This window comes from Solanum dulcamara, chromosome 9 (assembly GCF_947179165.1).
Source record: "Solanum dulcamara chromosome 9, daSolDulc1.2, whole genome shotgun sequence".
Taxonomy (NCBI): Eukaryota; Viridiplantae; Streptophyta; class Magnoliopsida; order Solanales; family Solanaceae; genus Solanum; species Solanum dulcamara.
In genome coordinates, this window is record NC_077245.1 from 48,086,380 (window position 1) to 48,108,582 (window position 22,203).

At 36.3% G+C, this 22,203-nt stretch overlaps 1 protein-coding gene across 2 annotated transcripts in view; it reads right to left on the bottom strand.

Annotated features, from left to right (window-relative positions):
• The window catches only part of LOC129902182 (K(+) efflux antiporter 3, chloroplastic), a 64,532-nt gene that overhangs the window by 38,250 nt on the left and 4,079 nt on the right, over positions 1-22,203 (bottom strand). For both annotated transcript variants that reach the window (XM_055977263.1, XM_055977265.1), the window contains 2 exons: positions 20,018-20,098; positions 16,337-16,438 (listed from right to left, as the gene is read on the bottom strand). In XM_055977263.1, the coding sequence (XP_055833238.1) occupies positions 16,337-16,438; positions 20,018-20,098 (183 nt within the window). The remainder of the gene's footprint in view (positions 1-16,336; positions 16,439-20,017; positions 20,099-22,203) is intronic.

Here is a 22,203-nt window from a genome sequence, read left to right on the forward strand (position 1 = left end):
TCCCTATTTTCTAGCTAGACTTAGTCAACTTTCGTTGCTTAATTTTCTAAAGTCAGTGCCCTTTTATGGCTGTTAGTAGCACATGTTTTTTTTCAGTTTTTCATCCACTTCGTAAGTGGCTACTAGATAGAAAATTGTTAGTTTTTTTCCTTGTATAAATTTAGAACTTCTGCAAGTTAATGAAATGGCTGGAATTTCATAAGTTCACTATGTTTTTATACTTTAATTCAATTTCTTGGACCGTTTCTGTTTCAACAGTGGTATCAGAGCCTCTAGTTGATCTTATAGGTCCAAAAAGTTTTAACCTACAGCACAAATGGCATCCAACAACCTACTTTTAAATCCACCATTCACTTTCACCGGTGAAAATTACCAAATTTGGTCTGTGAAGATGCAAGCTTTTCTGAAAGCCTATGAACTTTGGAAAACTGTGACGGAAGATAAACCAATTGCTGCTCTACCAGCAAATCCTACCTTGGCTCAGATCAAATCCAACAACGAAGAGAAGGCAAAGAAATCTAAAGTCAAGTCACTTATGCAGAATGCTGTGGCAGATTCCGTGTTCTATAGAATCATGGCTTGTAAAACAGCAAAAGAGGTTTGGGATACGTTGAAAGAAGAATATCAAGGCAGCGATAGAACACGTCAAATGCAAGTGTTGAACCTGAAAAGAAAGTTTGGATCCCTGAATATGTAGGAAGATGAAACAATCAATAAGTATGTTGATCGAATCTCCTTAATTGTTAATAACATTCGACTTCTTGGTGAAGAATTTACTGACAAACGGATTGTGGAGAAAGTACTTGTGACTCTTCCTGAGAGGTTTGAATCTAAGATTTCCCCTCTTGAAGAATCCAAAGACCTGAGGAAACTCTCATTAGGTGAACTAATGAGTGCTCTTCAAGCACAAGAGCAAAGGACTACGAGACGGGACAAGTTCACTGAAGGAGCTTTCTCTGTACAAAAGAAAAATTTTGGTATAAGGAATGCAACAGTTCAACAAAAGAACAAGGGCAAGCATGATGGAGGAAACAATAGTGTAGATATAAAGCAAAAGTTCCCTCTGTGCAAACATTGCAAAAAAACTACACATCTAGAGAAGTACTGTTGGTGGAGAGTTGATTCTACATGCGGCAACTGTAAGCAGACGGGGCACACATCCAAGGTTTGCAAATCAAAAACAAAGGCCTATGGAGCTTTGCAAGCAAAAGAAGCAGAAGCTGCAGATGCACATGAGGAGCAACTCTTTGCAGTTTCATACTTTTCAATCAATGAATCCTCTGATTTGTGGCTTCTTGATAGTGGTTGCACACATCACTTGTGCAATGATGCTCAAATGTTCAAATTCCTTGATGATACTTACAAATCCAAAGTAAAAGTGGGAAATGGTTAGGCTGTAGAAGTCAAAGGCAGAGGTACAGTATCTATCTCAACAATATCAGGTATCAAAACTATTCCTGATTTTTTGTACACACCCGATATGAGTAAAATTTTGTTGAGTGTTGGACAAATGCTTGAAAATAATTATTCTCTGCATTTTAAGAATCTGGAATGTGCTGTTTCTAACCCTTCTGGAGTAGAATTATTTTGTGTTAAGATAAGAAACAGAATGTTTTCAGTTGATTGGGAGAAAATAACTGAGCAGGCTTACACTATTACTTCACAAACATGTACAAACCTATGGCACAAAAAGTTTCGTCACTTCAATCTAAGAAGCATCGCAGAAATGAAAATGGAGTTAGTGGAAAATATGCCTGAATTACTTTCTAATGCTCAAGTTTATGAAACCTATTAGCAGGGAAAGCAAACAAAATTGCCATTTCAAGCAAATCAAGTATGGGGAGCTAACCAGAAACTTTCGCTCATTCATACGAATGTCTGCGGCCCAATGAAAGCAGATTCCTTGAATGGTAAAAAATATTTTCTCCTCTTTATTGATGACTACACCAGAATGTATTGGATTTATTTCATTAGACTTAAGAGTGAAGTCTTTGATGTTTTTAAACAATTTAAAGCTTTAGTAGAAAATCAATATAATCTCAGTATTAAAGCTTTAAGGTCTGACAATGGAGGAGAATATACTTCTTCTCAGTTTGTGGAGTTTTGTAATAGCACAGGTATTAAATGTCAATTAACATTACCGTACACTCCACACCAAAATGGCGTGTCTGAAAGGAAGAACAGGACAGTAATGGAGATGGCCAGGTGTCTTTTGCTTGAAAGAAAGATCCCAAATCAGTTTTGGGCGGAGGCGGTCAATACCTCGGTATATTTTTTGAACAGATTGCCTACTAAGGCCTTGCAGGACATGACTCCACATGAAGCTTGGTGTGGAAACAAACCATCAGTACACCAACACAGAATCTTTGGGTGTATATGTTATTATAAGTTCCAGAAACAAAGAGGAGTAAGCTGGACAACAAGGCTCAGAAAGGCATATTTATGGTCTATAGTTCATCCAAAGGATACAGGATTTTCTGTTAAAATAGAAAAACTAATTATCAGCCGAGAAGTGAAGTTTGATGAAGCAGCTTCTTGGGATTGGAAAAATCAGACGATCTCTTTTTCTGATTTATTTTCAAGAGAGCAGCCTCAACATGCGGAAGATGAACTAGTGGATGACTAACCAGTGCGTGGCACCCGAATCTTAAAAGATGTCTATCAGCGGTGTAATTTGGTTCTCTCTGAACCAACAACCTATGCTGAAGCACAAGACACTCAAGCATGGAGGAGAGCTATGCAAGCTGAAATACACATGATCGAGAAGAATGGAACCTGGCAACTCGTTGGCAGGCCTAGAAACCGCAAGGTGATTGGTGTAAAATGGATTTTCAAGACAAAACTCAATCCTGATGGAACAATTTGCAAACATAAGGCTAGATTGGTGGTGAAGGGATACGCACAACAATATGGTGTGGATTACTAGGAAACATTTGCCCCAGTAGCAACGTATGACATAATCAAGCTTATTCTTGCATTTGCATCTCATAGTTCCTAGCAGATTCATCAGCTTGATGTCAAATCGACTTTTTTGAATGGTTTGCTTGCTGAAGAGATCTATATAGAGCAACCTGATGATTTCTCCATTCCTGGAAAAGAGGATCAGTTTATCTCTTAACGAAGGCCTTGTATGGACTAAAACAAGCCCCAAAGGCATGGTATGAGAGGATGGACAATCATCTCAACCAACTTGGCTTTAGTAGAAGTCAAAGTGAAGCTACTTTGTATGTGAAAGTCACTGGTGGTGAGTCCTCAATTGTCTCAATTTATGTGGATGACATGCTTGTGACAGGAAGCAAAATTGAACTAATCCAAAGGTTCAAGGATGAAATGGAGTCAGTCTTTGAAATGACTGATCTTGGAGTCATGAAGTACTTCCTTGGCATGGAAGTGTTGCAGGCCAGTGATGGAATTTTTATATGCCAGCAGAAATACATTTCAGATATTCTAAACAGGTTCAAAATGCAAGACTGCAAACCTGTGAGTACTCCAATCTCTACTGGTGTGAAGCTTGGCAAGGATGAGGATTCTAAAAAAGTGGCTGATAGTATGTATAGAAGCTTAAATGGTAACCTTCTATATCTAACCGCAAGCAGACCTAACATTCTATTTGTTGTAAGTTTGCTCTCTAGGTTCATGCATTTGCCTAGAGACACACACTTCACAGCGGCTAAAAGAGTGTTAAGGTATATAAAAGGAACCAGCAAGTTTGGAATATTTTTCCCAGCTTCTGCCGAAGAGACTATGAATCTGGTCGGTTACTCTGACAGTGATTGGGGTGGCGGCGTTGATGATTCCAGAAGCACTTCTGGATATCTGTTCTATTTGGGGACAAGTTGTTTTAGTTGGAGCTCTAGGAAAGAAGAAACTACAGCTCAATCAACAGCACAAATTGAGTACATAGCTGCTGCATCTGCTGTGAACCAAGCTATCTAGCTAAGGAAGATGTTGAAGGATTTGGGCCATGAACAAACTGAAGCTACCAGGATCATGTGTGACAACAGTTCAGCAATTTCAATCTCAAAAAATCCAGTGTTTCATGGTCGAACTAATCACATCAAGATCAAGTTTCATTTTATTAGAGAAGTCCATCAATCTAATGAAGTGTTGCTTGTTCATTGCTCATCAGAGAACCATCTAGCTGACATTTTCACTAAGTCTATGCCAAAGGAAAGGTTTGAACATCTTAGGCAAAGCATTGGTGTTCGTCACGAAAATGCCAAGGAGGAGTGTTAGACAATTGGCATTTTTGAACTTCCAGCTTATTGTTTTTTACTTAGTTTTAGTTTAGTGCTTTCCTATTTTCTAGCTAGAATTAGTCAACTTTAGTTGCTTAATTTTCTGAAGTTAGTGGCCCTTTTATGGTTGTTAGTGGCGCATGTTTTTTTCAGTTTTCCATCCACTTTGTAAGTGGCTGCTAGATAGGAAATTGTTAGCTTTTTTCATTGTATAAATTCAGAACTTCTGCAAGTTAATGAAATGGCTGGAATTTCATAAGTTCACTCTATTTTTATACTTCAATTCAGTTTCTTGGACTGTTTCTGTTTGAACAATTTTAACCCTTTTTCCCCCCATCTTTTAAAACATCAACAGGTTCGAAGGATATTGAAATACTCCCAAGTAGCAGCATCAGCTGATAAGTCCTTCCATTGCACCAAGACTTGTGCTACTGCTTTATTACACTTCTGTTAGAAAAGGAATACATATATACAATCCTACTTCGAATAGGAATAGAAATATGAATAGTAATAGGAATAGAAATAGTAAATAGCAACCTACGTGGTAAAGAATTGTATTGTAGTGTCTATAAATAGGGTCTCTGTGTAATAATGTAGATATACAATTCAATAATATTTTTCTCCAATATTTCTCAAATGATATTAGAGCCTCTATGATCTTGGTAGAGAATCAAAAAGCTTCTGTTGTCATCTACGGCTATTACTCATATATGTCGCTCGTCTGGCCAATGGTTATGTTAACAACAGTGGGGTCAATGATATATGTATGAATCTCATATGCAAGGGAAGAAAACAGATAGGTCACTGTGCATCAATTTTCAGTGACTTTCTAGGGTTGTTTTGTGTCAACCCCATATCCGTCAGTATTTGTGTAGCACTGTGCCATCTTTCCAGTGACTACTTTTTCATATTTAATTTGTGTAGCACCGTGCTATCTTTTTGGTGATTACTTTCTCATATCCGATTTGTGTAGCACAATGCCATCTTTCCGGTGACTATTTTTTCATATCTAATTTGTATAGCATCGTACCATCGTTCTGATGACTACTTTCTTATTTGTGTTGGATCATGTCACCATTCCGACTCTATCTATATCATTTCTCTTTTTCAGTAGGGTCGTGCCATCAATCCAACCCTACCCATAAAATTTATATTTTCCAGTATAGGGTCGTTCTATCATTCTGACCCTACCTATATAATTTTATTTTTCATATTGTGACCACTTTTAGCCATCAAATCTAATACTCTGACGCATGAGCATGTTCTGACCAGTTTTTTGTGACTTTCTTGTTTAATATCGACTCGTCTATTAATTCCAAGACTATCCATATATTTTATATTAGATTTTGAACATTTTCCAGCAATCGCTGCATTGTAAGAAAGTCTACATGGAGCAACCACCTAGTTTTGTTGCTTAGGGGGAGTCTGGTAGCCTTGTATGTCGATTGTGTAAGTCACTCTATGATTTGAAACAGTCTTCTCAAGCTTGGTTTGGGAAGTTTAACACTGCAATTCAGGAATTTATTATTTTGTGTTTTATCAACATTATGCATCACATCTGGTATTTCATGCAAAGACCATGCACATTGAGATTGACTGGCATTATACATCAAATCCAATATTTTTTTGAGAAGACTGAGCACATTGAGATTGACTGTCTATTTTGTGAAGTCGAGTGATCAACTTGCAGATATCTCACCAAGTTCCTCATCGGTCCTCATATTAATTACATTTGTAACAAGTTGTATGCAGGAGCTTAAGGGGGGTGTTAGAAAAGGAATAGATATATACAATCCTACTTAGAATAGGAATATGAATAGTAGTAGGAATAGAAATAGTAAATAGTATCCTACTTGGTAAAGGATTGTATTGTAGAGTCTATAAATAGGGTCTCTGTGTAATAATGTAGATACATAATTCAATAATATTTTTCTCCAATATTTCTCACAACTTCTTAATGATTCGTCTTTGTAATATGGCCTCAGGTTCTGGACAGTGGGGGTTTGTAACATCAATAGTAGGTGGATAAGCATGAGAGGGGACCTCATAACATCTCTTCAGGAGAGATACGGTGGATTTTCACAGTATCTGGAAACAGCAGTGTAGGCCACAAGACCAACTTTCTTAACAATCTGAAAAGGACCATAGAACTTAGCAGCCAATATGTGATGAAGTTGACCTGATATAGTAATTTGTCTATAGGGTCTGATCTTGAAGTACACGCAATCACCTACTGAGAAACTTCTGTCACTTATATGGTTTTCAGCCTGATGTTTCTCAATTGGGCCCTCATCAAATGGTGTCTCAGAAGTTGTAGTTTCAGCTCTCTATTGAGTAGTGTACTATCCACAAGTCATACTCAGTTCACTTGGTAGAACAAATTGAGAATCAAATGCAGATTGGTTGTGGGCAAGGTGGAACTATCTGTTGTCCCTCAATCAGTCCCTTTAACTCCATATCTATTGTCCAACTATCTTCAATAGCTTGCAACAAATCAGAACTAGGATTGGAGATGACCAAAGCTAGAAGCTCAGCACCAGATACTCTTGAAAGTGCGTCAGCAGCCATATACTCAATGGTATAATAAAAAGGCATCAACTTGGTTAGCCCCATGAGTTGAGAGTTAAGGTGGAGTTTCTGCTCCATTAAGAACTTTAGAGCCTCTGATCAGTTCTCACAATGAGCCTTTGCACAAGCAAATACTGAGACCATTTAGAAACTGCATGCACAATAGCCAACAATTCTCTATCATCGACAGACATAGCTGCATGTCTTGGTGATAGTGCCGTGCTGATAAAGGCAATAGAGTGCCCTTGCTGCATCAACACAGCTCTTATACCAAAACCACTAGCATCTGTTTCAACCACAATCCTGCTAGCATCGGGCAAAGCCAAAACAGGAGCTCTAGTTAAAGCTTCCTTCAGTTGTTCAAAAGGATCAGCAGCAGTTGGTGACCATTTGAAACTATCTTTTTTCAAAATATCAATTAATGGTTTATTGATGATGTCAAACTCCTGTATGAATATTCTGTAATAACCAGCTAATCTGATGAAACCCCTTAATTTCTTGATAGTAGTTGGAACAGGCAAATTTTCCAAAGCAATTGTGTTCTGAGGATCAGTGGATCCTTAGTAATGAAACGGACCAAATATTCAATCCTATCCACTCCCAAAGAAACATTTGCTTTCCTTGGCAAGTAGTTGATGACTTTTCATTTTCAACAAACACATCTCTGAAGTGTAGTAGATGGTCATCAACAGACTGCCTATAGATCAAAATGTCATAAAAATGACTAGGACATATTTCCTCAGAAATTGTTGGTAGTCAGCATTCACCTAACCTTGAAAGCTTGCTGGTGCATTAGACAATCCATATTGCATCACCAAATACTCAAAATGCCTAGGGTAAGTTCTAAATGTTGTTTTTTGGTATATCTTCCTCATCCATCCTGATGTTATCCAGTCCTAAGATCTATTTTGGGAACAATCACTGAACCACCTAGTTCATCCAAAAGATCTTCTACAATGGGTATAGGGAATTTTTTCTTAACAGTGTGCTTGTTAAGATCCCTATAGTCTACACAAAGCCTCCATGAGCCATCATTTTTGCCAACCAGCATCACTGGTGAGGCAAATGAAATGCTTACTAGGCTGAACAATGCCCTGATCTACATCTGTTGCACAAGTTCCTCAATAATGTCCTTTTTGACAGAAGGATAGTATAGGGTCTTTTTTTAATATGCTCAATGCCATTCTGTAAAACAATTTTGTGGTAAAAAATCCCCCCCCCCCCAGATGGTGGTAACCCTGTAGGTTCAGCAAATAGTCCACCAAACTCCTCCAATAAACTCACTATTATAGGATTTTTATCAGTATTGTCTTTAGTCTCTAATGCAAACAGTTCAGTACACAAAGTAGGGATTACTTGAATCACACAACAGGGATTGATTACCTGACATCTTCTCCAGCTTGCCAGCTCCAACAGATGCAACTTGCTTGTCTGCACCTCTAAGTAAATGTTATCTTCCATTGTACACTCATAGTGAGTGCTGAAATTCATCTTAATATCCCCCAATGTCAGTAGCCATTGTACTCCTAAAACCACTCCACAAGTCCCCAGTGGCAGTAGAAGAAACTCAGCAGAGAAGTCAGCCCCTTGTACAACAACAACAACATACACAGTGAAATTCCACAAGTGGGGTTTGGGGAGGGTAGAATGTATGCAGACCTTACCACTACCTTGTGGAGGTAGAGAGGTTGTTGCCGAAATTCAGCCTATCATATTTCCATTGGCTGCAACAACCATTTGAGGTATAGTGGATTTAGTAGGACATTCCAAATTCTGCACCTGGATCTATGAAGTTACTACCAGTATCAACCAGAATATTCAATGGTTTTCTTGAGTGATAACAGTCGCCCGGAGTGTTATGTAACCCAATGATCCATTGAATGCATTAACAGAAATTTTCATCTGTTCTAATGGCTGATTCAACTTCACTCATTTATCATTCCAGTCCCTCCCTCACCTCCTGAACTTGGAACTCCTCCTTATCCACAAATTCCAAGAGATATAGCTGTTTCAAGTTCCTGCACTTGTGACCTGGTACATACTTTTCATTACAAAAGTAACATAACCCCTTGGATATCTTCCCATTCATCTCCTCTAAACTCAGTGTCCTTCTAGTAACTCCCTTATTTTTTGAAGATCCCCCAGTGCTAGGAGTTGGCAAGATAGGTTTGTTCCGAAATCTTTGATCCATATATCAAGGGTTCTGCCTATAAGCTCTAGCCTGAGCAACTTGATAAGCTTCTTGCATCCTAGCCGACTTATACACTTGAGACAAACTCATAGGGTTAGTGATCCTTACTGCTAAACTGAGCTCAGGTTTTAATCCTCCCAAAAAACAGCTTATGGCATTTTCTTGAGATAGATTCACCCAGGTCAAATTTCTTTCAAAAACAGCTTGGTATTCCTTTACACTACCAGTCTGCTTTACATTCTTAATCTCCTCCATAGGATCATCATAATCAGCCCCTAATCTCTCCACCAAAGCCATCACATACTCATTCCAAGATGAAGGCTGTACGTATTTTCTGTATCTCACGAATGATGAATGCCATTGAATGGCCTCCCCTTCAAGATGAACTGTTGCAATGCCCACCTCTGATCCAAGGGAACTTCATTCAAGGTAAAGATTTGGTCCACTATAAACAACCAAGCACTCAGATCTTCCCTTGCAAACTTGGGAAAATCCAACCTTATAAAATCCAATGTGGAATATTGAGTCATCCCATGGTTGTAATTGTTAGCATCAACAAGACTCTTCCCCCTTCGCCTTTCAGTTGAGCCTCCCTCCATTAGATTTGCAGTTTCCACCTCGATTGGATTCTCTACTCCACGACCACCTTCGATTTGACCAATTGATCAAATCCCTTCAAACTGGACACTTCCCCATTGAGACGTCCAACTTCCGCGACCAGTCTCTGAACCATATCACGCAATTCTCCCATTTCTGTTGGAGAATTCTCACTTCCAGATTTAACATTTGCCCTAGTACCCTTCACCATTGTTGCCAAGGATTATACAGCTCTGATACCAATGTTATCTGAATGGCAGGAACCCTATCAAGAGTTCAAGGATCCAGTACTTAATCAGGAACTTACAGAGAAGTTCAAGGATTTAGCCAAAGTTTGATGGAAGAAAAGAAATGGATTTAGAAGAAGAGAAAGTGATAGCTAAAATGTAAATGTAACTATTCATTATCATCTCAATAAATTGTACAAGTATTTCTATTTCTAGTTAAATACAAGGGAATAGATTGAATCAAATCTGCTGCTAAATATTCCCAGAACTGTTACTGTTCACAACTAACCTTCAAGCTAAAACAGGTTAAATAAGTAGACTAACAACTATCTGCTTTGTAGATGAGGTAGGCTCTTTAATAGCTCCATGGACAAGGATGATTCTATAGAAGCCCTAAGAAGACAATCATCAAGGTCTCACGATAAGGAGTTGGTCTTTTTTTTCCTCTACATCTTACTTTTAAAAGGATTGTTACTAGTAGGGTTTATATATAAATCATAAAGGAACCAACCAAAGGTTGTAATTTGAGTGGAAAAAGGCAAGTTGAGAGATATTTGTTTCTTTGATTTTTTTAGATGTCTTTAACATGGAAGGATGGTGCATTGGGAATAAAACAATGACTTAATCGAGGAGCTCAGAATGATTACGGCCCGACTTAATGTGTTAGAGATCGCCCAAAACTCACCTAATCCAATGAACATGGCCGATGTGATGATAATCCATCAAAACCCGATGCCTCGAGTTAGGAGAGAAGTTGTTCGAGAAACTCAAGTCCATCAAACTGAGGATCAATTTGGCGACTATGAGGACGAACTTGAAGAAGCTTACCAAAGGAGAAATGAATGGAGGGCACCACGAGTTAGGATTGAGGATGACAATCTCAGTAGTATTAAGATGAAGATCCAAGGGACAAGAGATCCAGACTTATACCTTGATTGGGAGAGAAAAGTGGATGCCATCTTTGACAGTCATAACTACTCTTAAGGTAATAAGGTTAAACTTCTTGTTGTTGAATTTTCTGACTATGTTGCTAGCTAGCTAGTAGAAGAAATTTTGCCAAGACATAATAGACAATGGAGAACCGCCCGTTGCGGCATGGGACGAGATGAAGAGGGTTATGAGGAAGTATTTTGTGCCATCACACTTCCAAAGAGATCTGCAAAAATACCTTCAAACCCTGAGGCAAGGTTCTATGTCTGTGGGTGATTATTTTAAGGCTATGGATATGGCTATGATCCAAGCTAATTGTAACGAGGAAAAAGAGGCCAATATGGAAAGATTTCTTAATGGTTTAAATGGAGAAATAGTTGATGTAGTAGAATTGCAACAATATGTGAATTTAGATGAATTAGTAGAGTTGGCTGTAAAAGTAGAAAAACAAAATAAAAAGAGGCAACAAGCTAGCTCATGGAAGAATAGATCTACTACAGCTCCAAGGAAGGCATGGCCAGAACATGAGGAGAAATCTATACCCAAATCACAAGATGATATGAGCAAAGGTAAATGGGAGGCCAAAGATGGAGGTAAAACTTTCAACACAAAAACTTCTAATCCTTCTAGTGCTATACAATGTCACAAGTGCCAAGGGAGGGGACATAAGGCGTTTGGATGTCGTAATAGAAGAATTGTCTTAGTTAAAAATAATGGGGAATATGTGTAACACCCCCTAAAAACGTTGTATATGGTGTTCCAATTCTCGACAAAAATGATACAGCTTCTGTATTTTGGGCATAACTTTTCATAGGATGGTCCAAATTAGGTAATTCAAATTTCTGAATAACCCAACATCATTACCTACAACTTTTGTGAAGACCATATTTTAAGTTTCAGAGGTTAAGTAGGTCAAATAAATTAATTTTTGCAAAACATGGTGTTGTGACGAAATGGAGTGTTTGTAGAAGAAAAATCATATCTCATTATAGGATGCTCCAAATCGGTTGATTCTTGAACGACATGAAAGTAAACTTCTAGAGCAACAATTCATATGAAGACACAAAATCCTAATGAGAAAGTTATCTTGTTCAAACGCAGCTCCAAAAAAGGGTATTCCGTTAAAAGAAGGTTCATTTCACCAACCAAGGAAAGATTTAGATCCATTTGACATCACCCATGACATCAATAGTCCTCCATTTGACATCACCCATGACATCATAATTTTTCATTAAATTTTCAAATTTTTCTTTATAATTATTTTAATTATTGTTAGGTCCCTCTTTCACACCTATAAATACCCACTTTATTTCATCATTTTGTTCATCAAGATTTCTCAAGCAACTCTTTTCTCTATACACTTCTTTACTCATTCTCAAAATATAGTTTTAGTTCTTAGTAGTGTAGAAATACTATTCCGGTGATTCATATACTCCGGGTAGTACACAAAACGCTCCAGTGAGGAGAAAAGGCTAGGATTCGAGAGTGTTCATTAAATCCTTTGATTCTGAGTAACGCTTTGGATTCCAGGTATGTAAGGCTTCAATGAGAGTATTTCTTCCACACTCATGCCTAAAGTATTTTGATTATATAATAAATTATGTTTATTTTCTTTAAGCTTTATTCTACGGTATGTGCGTGTTCATCCATGGGTTCTTCCACCCATGTAGTAGTCCAAAACTCGTTCAACTAAATCTCTTGATTTCCAGTAAGATTAACCTATGGGTAATTCTTATTTCTACTTAATAGCATGAATCATGGTTAAACTAATGATTATTGGTCTATTTTGATGCAAAATAATTTCATATGTATGAATTGATGGTTTGCAAGTAATTTCTCTATTTAGCTCTTTAAAGGTTCTTGAAATTCATGATGGGTTGTTTAAAGCATGATTTTTAATTTATGGATTTCAAAGTATTTATGCATAATTTCATTTACATTCATGTTTTAAAGTTGAAGTGATTTGAACCCACCTAGTTTTACTATTTTTCAATGAAGTTTGACTTGAAAGTTTTGACTCCAACTAAATGTTTATGAAAGCAATGTCTATGATCAAAAGGGCATCTTATGAAATAAAAGAATGATGAAATGCTATGAATAATAGATTCTTTATGCTATAAGGACAATTCTTGCATATTTGAATCACTAAAGGTTTTAATGAGCTATTCCACCGAATGTGATGTGTTTTAAATTCTCAAGCTATATGCTATGACTATTTTGAAGTATTAAACTATTCTGTGGGATTGACTTAGCACTGAATGGGCATTGAGGTGGGATTCGGTAAGAGAATCCTAGTATCAACCCCTTGTCTCATTAACTATGTGCCAACATAGGAACCTTTATAAGCTTAGGCTAATGGATCCATGAAAGCCCTTAAAGTTAAAGTTAAAGAATGAATGTAAAGTTGATGGAGTTCTACCCTAGGCAAGTAGACTCTCCGGCCAACGTAGGGGGTTATGTTGGATTTCATGTAATAGCTCACATAGTCTTAATGTCAGTTATAGTCAACTTCCCACAAATGAACGTTTCAAATGCTATTTACATGATTACTCATGCATGTATATATCCACATATGTATGATTTAAATAATAGACCCTTGCGGTCAGGCCCTTCCCCGGACCCCGCGCATAGCGGGAGCTTTAGTGCACCAGGCTGCCCTTTTTTTTGCCCTTATGATTTAAATAATATCTACTTGATTACTCATGCATGCACTCACTTATGTACTTTACCTCATAAATGTCCTAAATGTTTTACTTTGTCATGCATGCCTACATACTTAGTACATTCAAAGTACTAATGCATACTCTTTTGCCTACATGATATCATCATGTAGGAACCGGTGCTCCTCATCGTTCTCCTCCATGTGGCTAGTTGAGATTTCGTTTGAAGGCTACTTTTGGTGAGTTCCCATGTTTCAGGAACAATACTCTTTTATCTTTTTAGCTTATGATATATTGACATCTTTAGACACTTAATATGACATTTCTTTCTATTATGATTGATGGTGAGCTAGAGACTTGTCTTAGCCCCGTTAAATCTAAAAGTTAGAGGTATTGTTAGACATATGTAAGTTGAAGATTTACTATTATGATTTCCTCTTGTTTATTTATTGTCATTATCTATGAATGGCTAAAAAAATGTTAAGAGGCTTGTTTGAGGTATTTTCGGGTTCCTCATTCGCCATGTCACATCTAGGCCTTAGGCTTGGGTCGTGACAATATGAGAGTGATAAAAGTGAGGGAGAAAAAGAAGAAGAAGGTGCTAGGAGTGAGGACGAGAGAGACGTGGCTCCTCATAATGAGGGACGATTTTTGGGGTTAGTTAGGAGGCTTATGAACATTAATATGGGAGAGCTTGATGAGGCACAAAGAGAAAATATTTTTCATACATGATGTGGGATAAAGGGTAGAATTTTCTCTATGATTATTGATAATGGTGGTTGTGCTAATGTGGTGAGCACATACGCAGTGGAGAAATTGGGCATTCCATGCACGAAGTGTAAGGCCAATTACAAGCTTCAATGGTTGAAAGAATGTGGGGAGCTAAAGGTGAGTTAAACAATGCATGATTTCCTTTTATATTAGGGAGTATTCTGATGAAGTTCTCTGTGATATTGTACCAATGCAAGTTTATCATATTTTGTTAGGCCGACCTTGGCAATATGATAGATATGCCCTCCATGATGGGAGGAGAAATAAGTACTCTCTTGAACATATGGGAAAGAAGTATACTCTTGCACCCTTTACTCTTTCTCAAGTGTATGAAGACTAACAGCGACTAAAAGAAACAATGGGAAAACATGGAGAGGGATCAAAAAATGAGAGAGGAAAAATCAAGTGAGGCGTGAGGAAAGAGAGGGCAGAAATGAGGGAAAAGAAAAGGCCGTAAAGAGTGATACAAAAAAAGAATTGGTGAGAGGAAAGTGGTTGAGGGTGAAAAAATAGTGAGTCTTGCAAAAGCCAGAGTGTTTACTAGCAAAACAAGAGGGGCTGCCCCTTATCCTTCTTACTTATAGAGAAGTTATGATTTAACACTAACAATTTAACTCTATGCTTAATGTTGTCTCAAAACTTTTGTAGGATTTTGGCGATGTATTTCATCCAGATGTCCCTAAGGGATTACCTCTTTCGAGAGGAATAGAACATCAAATTGACTTTGTTCCTGGTTCTCAACTTCAGAATAGGCTCGCTTATAGAAGCAATCCCGATGAAACAAGAGAACTAGAAAGGCAAGTAGAGGAATTGCTTGAAAAGGGTTTTGTCAAAGAAAGTATAAGCCCATGTTCTATTCCCGTGCTCTTGGTACCAAAAAAAGATGGAACTTGAAGGATGTGTGTGGATAGTAGACGTTGAATGTTTGGACTTTGTTCCAAATAGTTCATGATCTATTACCATAAAATCTGAACTCACCGCACATTTTTTTTGGTAAGGTAACATTTTATGGAAAATTTGGATCAAAATGGTACAATTACAACACCCCAGCTGCAGATACAAAAAAACTTCTACATATCACCCAACTCCTCTAAATCCATATATTGATCCAATTTTCCATAACACTACTTTTACACCAGAACGGCAAATTTAATAAGAACCTATTCTTTATCCCGGAGATATGTTGTCTCTTTCCTTCAAAGCAGAACCTATTCTTCTCTGGAAAAATTGTCCACAAAACACATAAATGACTGTTCTCTATACAGACAACTAACTATTTGTCATCTTCTAAATTTTCCAAGTCTCAGGCATGTTCTTAACATTTGGGGGCATTGCCCATCTGACTAAATAGATGATTGACAGTTTCTAAGTCTTCTTCACACATATAGCATTTGTTTCTAAGAATAATTCGTCTCTTCTGCAAGTTCTCCTAAGTTAAACAAACTTCCTTTGTTGCCACCAATACAAAGCAAGCTACTCTACTAGGTGCTTTCAACTTCCAGATGGCTTTTCATGGCCAATCTGGCTGCTCAACTACAATGGAGCGTTTAGAGAAACAATAGAATTAGGCCAGAACAGAGAAGAATATCTAAGGATTCATATCGCCAGCCCCAACTAGTTTGAGATTCAGACTTAGTTTATTGTTGATTGACAGATAATCAATAAGCGCTTTATAATTCCTGCTACCTCCCACCAGCATAGATTACAACATGAAATATGTCTTAACCAATAATATCTTCAGTGACTATGCTATTTTTCCATGGACATCATAGTAAATACAGTAGCTTATAAATAAGCTGAAAGAAGGCAAAACAGTGTGAAGTCACCTCCAACTTTCTCTGTAACTGATTTGAACATGATTAAAAAAGCATTATTGCATTTTAACAAGAAGCGCCATTCTTTTTGTTTTATTTAGGAGAGAGAATGGGAAAGGACTAGGGACTTATGAACATAATAATATAACAAACAAAACACAGTGAGATCAAGAAGAACGAACAAGAGTTACTCATATCTGATTAACTATTTACCAATTAGGGTATCTTGCTTTAAAGTGGTATACCAACACACTGCATACATTTCTAGCCTTCATAAAAGCCCCTCTATCTGCTATAGGAGTTAATTCAGTACAATTAGTTCCTAAAGGATCATACTTACCAGATCAGGCCTTGAGTGAAAAAGAAACTCCAAAATCTTTGTCCCGATAGCATCATTAGGTGGAAGCTCGAAAGATGTAAATGCCAAAGTTGACAATACAACCTTCAACATAATAAACAAGAAAACATAAGGCAAATGTTTGAAGGACCACGTAGTACCTAGTTACAAATATCCTAAGGGAAATCATCAGATTGATCAAACTTCAGGTATTCCATTATGCTAGAGCATCAAAAAATAACACATACTTGACTGTGAAAACTAATTTCGCCAGCAAAAGGTTGTATTTTAATTTCCTTATTTCTCTGAGACTTTAATCGCCTAGGCACTTACATCATGTTGCAAGAATTCAAATGCAGAAAAGAAGTTAAATAAGAGCCAGACATAGTTATTGCTGCATAAGAGGCAACTTTTACTCATCAGATTCAATCAATATTGCATATTGATTATTCATGAATGGCATAAAATAATGTAAAAAAATGTAAAACTAAAAGCACAGAGAAGTGATCTTATCAGTGCTAATGCAAATGCTTTCTCTTGACGAAGTCGAAGAAGTGAAAGTATAACAATAAACTCTCTTCCCGTGTCGATTTGCTCTTCAGCCCCTTGCCATTAATTTTATTATACAATTTTTGTGCTCAGGACGCAATTCAGCCGGATTTAAGTTTAGCATTTTTTTTAAGACAAGTTAAATATTTTATTAAAGAAGTACAACAAGGTACTGAGAGATTACATCAGAAAAGGGAGCATCCTTTTATAGGTTGAAGAAGTGCAGAAGGCTTATCAAAGACTCAAAATCAGATACAATATTCTTCCGACCCCATAAATAGAGACTTTTTAAGCATATAGTTTTACAAGTGAAATGTTATCCCTCCTATCATTAAACACCTATTATTTCTTTTCAACCAGATAATCCGAAATATGCAAGTAGGAACAGCATTCCAGAACTGTCTGCTTCCTTTGGGCAAGGACTATTTACACTGCCATCAAAGAACAAGTTTAATACTTCCTTGCAATGACCCATTGACTCCACAAATAGAAACATTCACCAAATCGTCCTTGTGAAGGTGTAACAAAGCAGCATATGATTAGCATGTCATTGCTAAGATATTACCTGAAAAAGTATAACCTTCTCCAGAAACCAACTAAAACAAATAAATAGTACAATAACAAGTACTAACAGGTTCCCCCAACTTGAGCTCAACCCTGTAATGTGTGTCAGCAAAAATAGAAGAAGAAACACTTGGTGTATCATGACTGTGAAGCTCTCAACAGAACATGAATAGAAGAGGATGTGTCAAAAAGAAAGAAATGGGTGAGAAATCTGGCCTTAACCAAAAAGGCTGAGAATTCTGGCTTTAAGAAGCTTTAAATTGAAAAATGAAATATTAACAAGCAGCATGTCTGTATCAAGCAGGGAACTGTCTCCACCTGGTAAGGAGGAGGTGGAGCTGCCCTCACTCCATCATGCTAATGGCAGACGAAGTAACAAAAGCTCACCTCTCTTGAGACACAACGACCAAGGATCACAATTTATACAGAGTTAGCTTTGAGTTTTCATTACTGTAAATCAATAAATCAGTAAGAAAGTCTAAAAAAGGATTGGAGATGCTCTTAATCAAGGTTATTATTGCATTATTTTGCAACCATAGTAATATATACGATGAATTTGGTGCTAGAATGAATTACACCCTTCTATTCTATAATAGAAGCGGGAGAGTGATTATTTAATTTGTAGCAAAGTGGTGCCGAAAGTGTAAATTAGTACTCTAGCAACACCAGAGTGTAAGCCTCTACGTATCAACTCCATAGACTTGCTGCAAGGATTAAATGAGATGGTAAACTGATGTAACCCAAGAAGATGAGGTGAGGACTGCCTTGTTGAAAGCGGCTAATTCCAATACACACCCAAATAGTGTCTGTCAATATATATCCTTTTATCTTTATCTGCAGATTTAGTTATGCATTACTGACTATCCATGAGCTAGAAACATTATAATATGATGGAAAAGGAAGATAAGGTAAATGAGTACCATATTTAGTGGTAACTCCATAGATAGAGAGACCCGAAACCCAGTTAGTCAACGCAATGGAGTCTGAATTCCTAAAGGCCATGAAATGGTTCCAAAAGCAAAGAATCAACTTCTACTCTATGTAGAGCCATATCCCACATAATAATTCCTAAAATCGCAGACAATAACAATAATAAATATCTCAAGGGGGAGGTGTGTTGTCTTCAAGTACAAGCCTGCCTTTCTTACATTTATCTAAAAAGCGTAATGAAGCAACATTGCAACTTCTTAACAGGAATTTAATATAAATGTCTGTTGCTGAAACGATAGAAGGTCTTTTTCCATGGAATGTAGAATTTTAGTAATCTACTAGTCTCTCGGCATGCACTGCGTGTACCCATATCAATTCGTATCCAAAACAGTAATATAGAACTATTGAAGAATTTAAGGAGAGATCAGAAACCATAAGTTAAAATTAACACTCACACACACAAAGAGAACACATCTAAATAGTTTATCTTTAATTTTTTTTCATTTTATAGTGTTCGTTCAACCCAACAGTGTAACTTTGATCTCAGTATAATAATTAATTCGCATGGAAACTTACACTATACCTCGCGGAGGTAGAGAAGATGTTTCCGAAAGATCCTCGATTCAAATAACGCATATCAAAGCAGTATGAAAAGATAATACAAAAGTAAAGAAGATATGGCAAATATTAGGAAAAGTCTTACATAGCATGTAACAACAATAACAAAGAAATAGAATGCGTTAATTGAAGCACCAAAAAAAATAGATAGAAAAATCAAATGTAAGCATGAGATAAAAAAGAAATTTGGTAAAGCAATCACGCATAATGTGAAAAAGAGAATTAGAATATCGATCATGACTTCATACAGATTTTAAGATATTGTAATAAGTATTGGGCAAAATATGCAATTTACATCTTGCACACCTCAATAACCATCCATCTATATGAACTTATGTAGGCATGTACTGATAATATAAAAAGGTATCATAATGTTCATTAAATAGTTTTTGGCAGTTACAAGTGTATGTAATTAATAGAGAATTTACAAGGGAAGGAAAAGTTTAAAAGATAACACATGAATAGAATATTAATGTAGGAGAAAGAAGAGGAAGTGAAGGGTTTAAAAACGTGTGACAGATGAAAATTTTCTTTTAGCCGAAAAATAATTCAATTCTTCCTCCTTTATTTTGATTCTAAAGTTTTATTGGTGTAATTAAGAGAATGTAATTTTAAAAACTGCTTTGAATTTACTAATATATACTCTAGTAATATATAGTAATAACTAAGAGAATTTATAATGCCATAATTAACGAATGAAAGTGAACTTCAAATTCTGCTATTATGCAATTAAAATATATGTATTTAATTAGATATTTAATCATATTGTAATTTAGTGGAAGGGTAAAATGGTAATCCAACTTTGAAGGTTAGAGCTTTCCACTTTTAATTATATATATATATATATATATGTGTGTGTGTGTGTGTGTGTGTGTGTGTGTGTGTGTGAATGTGAATGAATATGAATATGAATGCATGAATATGAATATGAATATGAATATGAATATGAATATGAATATGAATGAATATGATTTATGATGATATGATTAAAAGGGGCTATTCAATTTTTTTATGAGAAAATACCTGAGTCAGTCCCATGCCAAAAGCAAACTTTGCAAGTGCTTTCAAGCGTGCAAGTGAAAGCTCTAATCCCATTTCAAAAAGCTGTAAAAAGATATTTCCTTGAGTCAAATTCAGCCTTACAACATTCTTAACAAATAAAACCAAGGATACAAGAGAAGAAATGTCTGATAATATACTAAATGCTTGATAAATAGAAAAATAGGATATTAAAACAGATCAAGATCTTGATTCTCCAGATAAAACTACCTAGAAATTTACAGAAATGCAACAATCCACCAAGCATATTGACCTTTCATCTTCTTAGGTACTCCTAATCTCATAATTATCATTATGTTTCTTTATGAATATAATCACATTATATGTTGTTGGATCAGAGGATTCCAGTTACTGAAAAACACATCTCTACTTAGGAATTATTTTTTTTATCAAGTAAGGAATGTCTAGTTAGGTATTATTCTCTAAATAAACAGGGGATACAGCTAGAAAGATAAAGAGGGAATCCATGACAGCATATGACAAAAACAGGAGGAGAAGAGAGAATGTTTTAATCAACAAATTGAATCTGTAATCCTGTGATGTGAAAGAAATGAAGGGAGCAACATTTTCATTCTACCAGATGGAACAGCAGAGCATATTCCCCCATTTAAGATATAGCAAGCTTGAAGTAACATTTATTTTTGATCAAGCAAAACAATGTTTGAAGTAACATAACTTGGAAGGGTGAAGAACCTTCTGAAATATCAATTACTAGGCTTTTGTTTCCATTGAAATATTGCTATTAGTTAAAAGCTAAGTTCTATTCTGCAAAATAAGCATAAAGCTTTTTTATCTTCCTCATAACAAAGCCTTACCCAGCAAAATATTCTCACTGCAGCAAACCATTGTGATATCAGACTTGAATTTTCATGATTAAGTTCCATATAAAACCTGTTTCTGTTACTTGATTTCAGTCCTACTGTAACTTGTTAAAAGGACTTTGAAACATTAACCGTCAATAGCTTGGAAAGGTGAAGAGAAACCTAGAACCTTTTCAAATATCAATTACTTCCATTTTGTTTCCATTGAAATATTGGTATTAATTAAAAGCTAAGTTCAAAGAATAAAACTTTCTCTTGTTCTTTTGCCTTCCTTATCCTGAAAAATATTCCTACCTTAGCAAACCATTGCCATGTCACCCTTTCATTTTCATGATTAAGTTACGTATAAAACAATCTCCCCGGGCAAAGTGGCATACGGTTTGAAACTCGATGGATAATGGGTTCACCCTCTACCCTTCTCCACATAAATATCTGGCTTTTGACTGCGCTTGACCCCAAACATCACAAGTTGCGCCTCTTACCACTAGACTAGAGCTCGTAACTTATCATGTTTAGGTGTAAATGCAGGAATTAACTACATCTTCAACTCACAAGAACATGAATGCACACAAAAAAAGTTTTAAGTTAAACAACACAACAGATGCTGTCACTTCTATTTGTCCCCCACCCCCACCCCCTACAACCCCAAATCAAAAGTCTTACCCAACTGAAAAATTAAATCACTTATCTTAGCTAAAATAGTCTTTGCTTGTCAACATACGCTTAATTGATTGTTTGTCATTGATCTTTTTATAAGAACATACATAATACAAGTTTTTTTCCAAATAAGACAACATGCGAGCAATGGGAAAGATGAATTTAACATCAGATGCTACCATATGCACCAGATCCTGTAAGTAAATGTGAGTAGTAATGAATCTGCTAATGTCATCCCAATACTAGCTAATTGGAAGTTTGGACAGTTTAAATTTCCAAGGTGCTCAATTACAATAGAGCATCTTGATCTGCCAAAAATGCCCTCAACGTATTAGAAACGGTTCAAATTTGCCCCTCCTTCCACCGATTAGATCAAATTTTCCCTTCCTTCCACCTATTGGGTCAAAAATGCCCTTAACCTATTACAAATGGTGCATATTTTCCTTCCTTCTACCTAAAAAAATGTTTATCAACTATTAAATACTAGTGAATATGCCCGTGTTTGCGCGGTCTTAAAAATTTATTAGAACTTATAAATATAATATTTTTATAATATCAAATATTTTAAAACAATCTTTTCCTTGAAATTCGAATAAACTAAGTCTCAACTTTTTAATCCATTTAACTACTATTAGCATCTTAATTATATATCTTTTTTTCCCCATTACCTTA